Here is a 10123-nt window from a genome sequence, read left to right as displayed (position 1 = left end):
CGTCTTGTTGAAAATAAACGTTGTCCAGATCAATACCATCCAATTCCGGCCATAAAAAATCGTTAATCCATTCACCGTAACTATTGCTCCACCTTAATTTTCGAAAAAGTAATGTCCAATGACTCCGGCGGATAAAGAGGCTTTTCAACAATAACTCTTGGATTTTCTGAGCCCCAGATCCGACAATTTTGCTTGTTGACGAAACCACCGAGGTGGAAATGGGCCTCATCACTCAAGATGATTTTTCGATGGGATTCCGGATCATTTTCATGCATTTCAACGACCCAATCAGCAAAGACACGACGTTGTTGATGATCGGCCGGCTTAAGTTCTTGCGTTAACTGGACTTTATAAGCCTTAATACCCAAATTTTATGCAAAATACGGTGTAATGACGTTTGTGGAATGACTAATTCCAAAGAACGACGAGGAATGGACTACACTTTCGGCTAAAACAGCAATATTTTCGACTGTTCTTGAGCGACGTGCACGGGTTTTATTCTTTATATCACTAACTTGTCCCAACAGCTCGAATTTGTTCACCAATTTCTGTATTGGGGTCTGACGAGGTGCTTTACGATGACCCAAAAATGTTCGAGTTTTACGAACCGTCTCTGCCAAATTTCCACCAATTTATAGTGAATTTGAATAATTTCAATGCGTTGTTTAAGCGTGTATCGTTCCATTTTTATTAATACCGCTATTTCGGCAGATTTCACTTTTGAAGCTGTCATTTTTTGATATTTGACAAGTAGAAATATCAAAATATGACAGCTTCAAAAGTGACATCTACCGAAATAGCGGGCTATTCAAAATAATACCTGTTACTCGAAAACCTTTTAACTCTTTTTAACTCTTCAGTAAATCCAAAATTTTTCCGAAAAATCTATATATCCCCCGATCTCGAAGTTTTCGCCGCACCCACCATCTACGACCACCATAAATTCTACTAAAACACTGTTCCACTTCAATAAGCACTAAATTTAATATTATTACCATAATATTACTTCCTTTTGTGTAATATTTGTAGAGCTAGAAAAAAAAAACACACACGGTTCATATACAAGGTAATAAAATATTTAGTTTGACGATAAGCACATCTGTTTTTTTTTTTTTGAATGCGGCAATACTTTCACTTTGACACATTTGATCGTTTTACACATATCGTCAAACGCGTTGGTATAACGGATTTATTATGACAGGGCTATAGCCGACATTTTCACATCCTTGAAGTTTGTTGTTTATCAAAAAGATTTACGTTTACGTTCACGAAATCTACATTTACAAATTTATTAAAAATGGCTGGAAAACGATCACGTAAAAATCAGCATACTCCAAACAAAATCTGAAATAATAATTATGTGTATTTTTAAAGGTGTTGAAGAGCCTTCAACGAGCGTTGGTGGTAAAAAACGTAAAGTAAAAGGCAGTTGGAATTTGATGCGTATTATGAGCGAACTAGGCACCAACGAGCAGTGCGTTAAGTTTGCCGAGGATAACGGCCTGATTCCAAAAACTATGGTGTGTTCCGTTCATAAAACATTTATGAATTTTCGCCGAAATGGCAATAAAGTGGGATATTTCCTGTGCTCCAGAGGCACTTGCAGGAAAAAGTCTTGCATTTCCAGAGCAACAGGGACATGGTTCGAAAATGCAAGATTGAGCCTTCCACATATTTACTACCTAATGTATTGTTTTGCATACCGATTTACCGAAGAAGCCGTAATCCGGGAGGATTTTATTCTAGATGGCACTTCAATTTCAACTAGTACTATTGTCGACTGGTTTGGTTTCTGCAGAGAAGCGGTAATATCATACCAATTGGATCATCAGGAGTATAGTGGAAAGATTGGTGGCCCAGGAAAAATAGTGCAAATTGGGGAAAGTAAATTCGGGACCATAAAGTACAACAAACGTAATATCGCTTTAAAATATTTAGTTGTAATATAAATATAAAGTATATTTAAATTTTTAGTGAGGAACATCGAAAGTCATTGGGCACTTCGTATGGTTGAAAATAACTGTACAGATCTTCGATTCGAGTTGTGTCCTGAAAACGATTGCTCGTTTGAAGACATCATCCCCCTGATTGAAAAGCACGTTCTGAAAGGTTCCATCATTCAAATGGATTCTCGTGAGGTCAACGATCGCCTGCAGGAGCATGGTTACTTTGTCGCAAAGGCGAAACATGGTGCGGCAATTGATCCACTTGCGACAGAAGACGGTAATCGCACGGAACAAATTGAATCGCAGGCCAGACTTGTGCGAAGACTATTTAATGCGAAATTTCACAACACCTCCGGTAACTTTGGTGATATTATTACAGAATATATATGGCGCCGATCTATAAAAACAAACAAGAAAGATGCTTTTCTTGCTTTAATAGAAGCAATAAAATATGTTTACAACGAAAATTAAAAACAAGAACGTTTCCTTGCGTATTTGTGTGCTTATGCAGGAGACATTCACTTTGCAAGTACAAGATATGAATATAATTTCTATACCAACTCCTCCAACATTATTGGATTGAAATGCCAAATTTGCTGGACAAAATTGACTTTATCGAGTTTTTATTTTTATTTTGCTATTTTATGTATACGAAGAGAGGAAGTGGAGAAGAAGAATAAAGTAGTGGATTTTTGTATTTCTTCGCGCGTTGAGAGATTCTTAGTGACTGTATGAAATAAACCGATTACTTATGTGCTTTAATATTTTAGAAGCGATTGTTTTCCTGAAATAAATCAACACAACTATTGGGTTGGGGAATAAATTCGTAGCGTTTTTGCCGAAGACTTTTATTTAAACATAAAACAATAATTATATCAATGGCTCTTATTATGCGCAACATTCGATCTTCGACTGTAGTCGAAAGTGCTGATCGAACGAATTTTCATTTGGTATTATGGTGCTCATTCGTTGAAGAATAGGACTATTGTGAATTTCGATCGCTCGACGCATTTACAATAGATAATTTTTTCTCAGTTGATACAGCAAATCAAAATAAAAGAAAAACCGATTGTATTGAAATTCTTTGCTAACAACATTTTTAAAAGTAAAAAAAAAGTATTTTTTGTGAAAATGAGTACAACGGAGTTGTGGTTCGACGATTTATCGGACGATGAAAGATTAGTGGAACTAGCTAGAAGTAGAAAACAGTTGAGGGGCGCATCCAACCCCCTAGAAATGGCTTCCACTGAGTATGTTTAGAATTTTCAAAATGTGTTGACGTACTTAATATTACACAAATTTTCTTACAGATTTTTAAAGAACTTTTGATTATCTAAAGAGGCGTTGGTGAACCTACTGTCCAGTACAGAAAACCAGTTCCATTCATTCGTCTCACTTCGATTGGGAAAATAACTGTTTCATTTGTGGACAAGAAGCTAATCCAATAAAAGAAGCCAAATTGAATAAGAATAGGAGACGAATAATTTGAGCGATGACGTCCGAAAATTTATCACTGCACAGAAGGATGATTATTATAGAGAAATGCATAAAAGAATTTCGGATGTAATAGATTTACAAGCACTTAAAGCAAAATATCACAAAGATTGTTTAAAATCGCTTCTTAAATCCGTGGAGCAGAAAGATGTTGAGAACAAAATTAACACATTAGTTTTGAAAATAGACGCAGCAATGGAAGAAATATTTAAGTACATCGAAGAAAATGAAGACTGCCAGTTTACGATGCAACAGCTCAAAAATATAATAACAACTGATCATGTCCCGGATGAAAAAACTATTCGAAAGCGATTAATAGATCACTACCATGATGATATCATTATATCATGTAAATTTGGATCAAACACAATTATTTAAATATTGTTGTAATTTCTGAAGACATTGACGTCTTGGTTGTGTTAACGGCATTGGCGCCTAGTGATCGTGAAATACATTTTTTAAAACCATCCCGAGGCAAAGTTAATCAACAAATATTTTCATCGAAAAGTTTAGAAAAATCTCTACCAGCATGTAAAGAACATGTTCTATTTTTACTTGCTTTCACGGGCTGTGATACTACTTCTGCGTTTTAAAATAAAAGAAAAATTAAGTTTATCAAAAATTTTGAGAAGCGGAATGATCTACATGACTCAGCAGCAGTATTTAAAAATGTAATATACATGAAGATGCAAATAATATATTTCAAGCTGGTATTACATGTATTTTGGGGCTGTATGGTGCTTCGGCAAAAATGACAGATTTGAATACATTCAGGTTCAATTCTTTCATCAAAGCAACTGCCAAAGATTCAAGTGTTCTTTTATCTTCGTTACCTCCCACATCTGATGCAGCATTTGAACACTTAAAACGGGTTTACCTACAAATCCAGATGTGGTTAGGGAATGATTTAATCATCGAAAATTGGGGATGGAACTATTCCAATAGGTATTATTATTATTATTATTATCCAATATTTACGAATCAATTACCTGCTCCGGAAAATTTATTAAAAATGTTATTTTGCAATTGCAAAAAAGGATGTGGAGCTGCATGCGGATGCCGAAAAAGTGGATTATACTGCAGTGTAACATGCCTACAGTGCAACGACGACAGCTGTCTAAACGTAGCGCCTATGATTAACATCAGTGAAATTGAAGATGATATTTGAAAAAATTTAAATTTTTCAATAGACAAATTTTTTTGTTAATTAATTTTTTTCTTTTAAATAGTCACAATTTTTTTTGTTTTTAATAATTAAATCGATTTTACTTTTATGCTAATATATAATAACAGAAAACATTTTTTTATTTTTTTTTGTATGCTAATTATTTAAATAAACAAATAGTTTACATAATATTTTTTTGTTACCCTTTAATTATCCATAATCTATTTATTTTATCAGTTGCTTCCACTTCTGCTACAAAAAAAATAAATTCTACAACGTTATTTGCATTATAGCACATAAGTTATTGCAATCGTAAATTTTTGCTATTTAAAAATCAAATACACAACTTTTAAATAGGTAGAGATTATATTATTATTTATGTTTTTCACGACACATTTTCGGAAAGATAATTTAATTTCATGTAGTCCCTAAGACATCCTAGGTTTTAATGGTTTTAACGCTCCAGACACTCCACTATTTCTCAACATAAAATACAAAAAAGTCTTCACTTGCTTCAATGTAATACAAAAAAAGAAAAAAAAAACGAATACAAAAACATACAGACAATTCACGCCACAGCTTAAATGATGCAACTTAAAAGAGAACAACTATTTATTTCTAATTTCTAACATTTGAAGATATTTAGTACCTTTTTGTTATCAATTACAGCTTGAACTGTACGTGAAATAGAGGAAACAAATTTTTTTGTGTATTCTGGACTAATTTGGTTCAACTCTTCAAGTAACGCCTTTTTAAGATCGGATTTGCTAAGGATGCCATAATTTCTTATATTTGTCTTCAAAAGCGACCATAAAATTTCGATGGCGTTAACATCCGGTGATTGCGCAGGAGTTTGAACAATGGGGAGACATTTATATATTAACCATATTTATATTATTTGTGACTTGTGCTTAAGGTCGTTCGCTATCTTGATAAAAACGAAAGTCATTTTCAATTTGTATTTTTCCAGCGCTTTGAACCAAATTTTCTCTTGCAGAAGTTTTAAATAAGCATAGTTTTTCATTGTTTCTTTGATAAAGATCAAATTTCCAGCTCCATTTGATAACGTGCGTGCCAAAACCATAAAGTTTCCACCGCCATACTTTATAGCAGCTGGCAAATTTTAAGTTTTGAGCTCCGTGTTGGCTTTGTGCCATATAAAAAATCTGCCATCTGATCCAAATGGATTTATTTTTACCTCATCTGCAGCAAGTACGGTCCTCCAAAACGGTGGAGTCTTATTTAGATGGTTACGCGCAAATTGCAATTTCTTGCTTCAATTTCTTGCACTTAAGAAACGTTACGGGCTATTCTACAATTTAACTTTGCCTACCTCAGTACTCTTCGAACAGTTTCTGGATGGCAGGTCTTGCCTAAATTCTTTTTTTGGGCCATTTCAGCTAACTTTTCAGCACTTGTTGCTGGATTTTTCTACACTCGTCGCATTAGCCACTGACACTCATTCTCCGTGAAAGTTTTATTTGGAGCCTGTTCCTTATTTACCACACGATTCTTATGCATAAGGCATAATGAGCTGAACTTTTGACGAACTTAAATGTACAATTTGACTTATTTTACGAGGCAACGTTTCGTTTTTGAAATGCTCCTAAACTAGATCACACTTTTCTATTGAAGTACGCTCTCGCATATTAAAAATAAAATTGCATTTGTTTAAGCTTGCGCCAGAAATAGCTGTATTTTTAACTGCATCATGTAGGCTGTGGAGTGAATTCCATGCATGTTTTTGTTTTGTTGTTTTTTTTTTTTGGATTACAGTTAAGGGAGTTGTAGTTTACGTTGAGAGATGTAATAAAGCCGAATAAAAGAGATGTCTGCTTATTCCGTTTTTGCATTTTCCCAAAATATTAGGCAATACATAACACTTCACAAAAAAATCGTATCTGCATCATATGGCGCTTACACCCTTTTCTGGGTACTTAGCCTCTAACGGAGTCGATAAATACATTTTCTTACAATCCTTAAATGCATCCCGAAGCTGATTGTCTGTATTGGTTTTCATCATCAAATTTGATGAACTTTTCGGGCTAGCAAGTCACAGCATACCCGAATCGTCTCAAGTTACAAAAGCAGTACATAACATAAAATTACAAATTTAGTGACTTCAGACTGGCATAGATTACTGATTGTCCGCCTGAGCCTCATTTGATTATCAATTGCTTTCGTCGGTGCTCGGTTAGGGCGCACAGTATTTAATTTTTAACGAAAACGTAGAAAAATCGCTTGGTGATTAGTTTGGCTCAAAGGACGAACAATTTTTGGCAAAACCTTCACAAATTGCTTGAGAGATGTGAAAATATTATATATACATATATCCAGTACACTTCGGTTTCATAGGTATAAATATAACTGGTGGTTGAAGTTTTATCCATTCACTTTATTTTAATCCACTTGTTACTTTGTTTTCAAATATGAAGTCAGTTTTATGATTTTTCCATCGGTTTTGTGCCAAATCAATTTTTTTTTTTGAGATCAAATCAAGGAAATCAGGATTGTCATTGCCTGCCGAGGATAACCACTAACCTTGTCTATTATTTGATGTTTCATGTCCGGGGCTTCGAACCCCGGGAAGTACCGAATGGTTTTATGGCTGGCTGCTGTAGCTCGGACTTTTTTTAAATTAATTTGAAATAAAAAAAAAAAAAATTTATATTGAAATTTCAATTTGATATTTAATTTCACATAATCAGTATAAACTTGCCAACAAATGTTTCCATGATAATTTTAAAATTTTTGGCGACAGAGAACAAACGAAAAAAAAAAAATTATTTTATATCGACACTTCCTTTGCTTTTTGTAAATTAAATTTGAGTACGAGTATAACCCATTCCAATTACCATTTTTATTTCCTACGATTAAAATAAATACTAATTTATTAATTTCACTTTTAATTTCATTGGCAGGACTTAGTTAAGTACAAGGCCACCGCACTCTTTAGAATAAGTTCTTCTACTAAAATCATAAGTTCATTTTCTTTCAATTAGGTCTAGCTTTTATTGAAAAATCTTGAGAATATTTTTTTATGCTTCTAAGACTACCAAGTGTAAAAACGTTTACAAAGAGAGTTGCCAACCGTCGTTGAAACCGAAATTTTATTTCATATTTGCTTAGAAGTGCAATAATTGGCGCTTACACTCTTTTTGAGTGTTTGGCCGAGCTCTTCCTCCTATTTGTGGCGTGTATGTTGTTGTTGTTCCACAAATGAAGGGACCTACACTTTTAAGCCGACTCCAAACAGCAGATATATTTTTATGAGGAGCTTTCTCATGGCAGAAATAGTAGTCACGCACCAACCCAATCGGCTACGGCGGCCGCAGTAATGTTCTTTGCGACTCTTCTGCTGAAAGTCTGCTTGAGTCAGCTCCTTTACAGCTTCAATGGATACTTCGGTGTGGAATGGATGTTTTTTTCGATCTTAATTTTTATAAAACAATTGGTAAATGTTACAGGACATATCATATGTACATGCACAATTTTGAAGGCAATAAATGATAAAATGTAATGAGATTATAAAGATGAACATAGGAGAGTAATATTTATTAGATCATTATTTTATTGGTTAGAATAAATTCCAAATCATATCTAAAAAGCCGTCATCTATCTTGTGGAGAAAATCTAATGGCTTGTGGCTCTGAAATATGAGGGTTCTGACTTGACTTAACCCGGCGCATAAATCCAAAAGGTGTGAAGTTGGAAAATTGATAACCCATAAATTGGACAGACTCTTTACCGCCAGCAGATGATAATGAGGGATACGGCCAATTCTAAAAGGAACAAATGATCAAAAGAAAAGTTGAAAGCAAATGCTTTTCGTTGGCGTTACTAACAAATTGTAATGCAATGTAATGAGGCTTTACCACCAGTTTTAACCGCCTGATCTGCATATTGGTTTCCTTAGATTCAAACATGTCCAGGTGCACATATAATATTTATTGATTTTCTGTGTTAACAGAGAATGTCACGAGTTTTTGAAATTATATTTGATTGTGGGAGCTGTTTAAAAGTGCTCCGATCAGCTTAGGAAATAGGAGAGTGAAGATCGCATGACGCAAGGACCGGTGGGTAGGGGGGTTGATTTCACACTGGAGTGCTTTACATGGCAAGAAAGCACTGAGTAGTCGCATTGTCTCGGTGGTGATGTCCTTTGATGTTTTCTAAAGCTTTTGCGGGGATCGCATATTTTCATCCATTGATGATATTGCCATCTATTTTGCCATCTCTAATCTGTGAAATTTTGTTGACGTATTCTAAACTTTCAATCTTCGTTTACTATCTTGTTGTTTTTGCTTCACTGCTATTATCGCTTCAAGGTGCCTTCAGTGTTACTAAATTTCCATATAATCGCATGTTCTGCAATATATTAATATAATGATATTAATGATTGAATAATTTGAAAATTTTTGTACGTCATATATATCAAATTATAACGTTATCCTATAACGGCAACACTGCTTCAACCATATAATCTAATTTAAAAGCGTGTTGCTTAATACCGATAAGAAAACTAGACGCACTCATGTGGACAAATGTCGCTTTCTTTTAACCAAATATAACATTTACATAGGTATGTGTGCACATATTAACGATGCTTGATATGCTAAATTGGTAAAGGGTAGTCCGAAATCTACTAGTGTACTACGAGGTCTTTGGATTTGTGTGATTGTGGCTTTGTGTTTGGATACTATTTACAATTATATCCCACAAACGATTTTGTTTAATGCCTTTATAAGTGAAAAAGTATATATTTTATTAGATGTATTGTAAAATGTACCGAATTTCCTCCTTGTTGACTTCCGTTGTTAACTTCTTGCAACTCACAATTGAATGAAAACAAAAAAATAAACCCAGCAAAAGAATTATTTTGTATGAAATGTCACCTTGACAACGAGCATAAACTTTAAATTGTTTGACCGATATTCACGAGGTATCGATCACTACAGCCATCTACCGAGAAAATAATGTACATATTTTGGCCGTTAAGCCATCATTAATTCAAGGGGACAAACATGCATATTGGTGCGTGCCGTAACTGTATATTGGTCAAATAATGTGACTTGTTGGCCGATACACACTTGCCCGATACACAGGTGGCTAAAATAGACATACGACTAATTCAAGGAGGAACAGCACATGTCGAGCGATGCATAGCTAAGAAGAGTCAATGAAGGATATGTCAGTGGGTAAATATATTAGAGTGTCTCCCCATGTCAGAGGCTTCTTTCCACAATAATCTAGTCGGCTTTGAACTAAGAAGACGTAGAATGATTTCAAGGCCAAGGGATTAGTGAAGTCTTCCACATTGCGACGTAGAATTCCAACCCAATCATAGAAAAAGCTTTGGACACAAAGTTATCAATATGTTTCGAGAACATCAGTCTTTAATATCCTCTCGGCGAAAGAACAAACTCTTTATTTGCAAATTCTTAATGCAGAATGTGAGCGATCATAGTAATACATTGATGTGATTTGCTTAGACATTCAATGAAGTGAATTGCAACAT

The 10123-nt window shown here is 34.5% G+C and overlaps 1 protein-coding gene across 1 annotated transcript; it reads left to right on the top strand.

The window, feature by feature from the left end:
* Window positions 1-1158: 1158 nt before the first annotated feature.
* On the top strand, window positions 1159-2718 carry LOC129246075 (uncharacterized). The gene is made up of 3 exons (XM_054884602.1): window positions 1159-1316; window positions 1375-1914; window positions 1975-2718. The coding sequence occupies exons 1-3, from the start codon at window positions 1298-1300 to the stop codon at window positions 2415-2417; spliced, it is 1002 nt and encodes a 333-aa protein (XP_054740577.1). The 5' UTR covers window positions 1159-1297; the 3' UTR covers window positions 2418-2718.
* The last annotated feature ends 7405 nt before the right edge of the window (window positions 2719-10123 follow it).

Source organism: Anastrepha obliqua, chromosome 4 (assembly GCF_027943255.1).
Source record: "Anastrepha obliqua isolate idAnaObli1 chromosome 4, idAnaObli1_1.0, whole genome shotgun sequence".
NCBI classification, from domain to species: Eukaryota; Metazoa; Arthropoda; class Insecta; order Diptera; family Tephritidae; genus Anastrepha; species Anastrepha obliqua.
The sequence above is the reverse complement of the archived record's forward strand: the minus strand, read 5'-3'. Positions and strand labels throughout refer to the sequence as shown.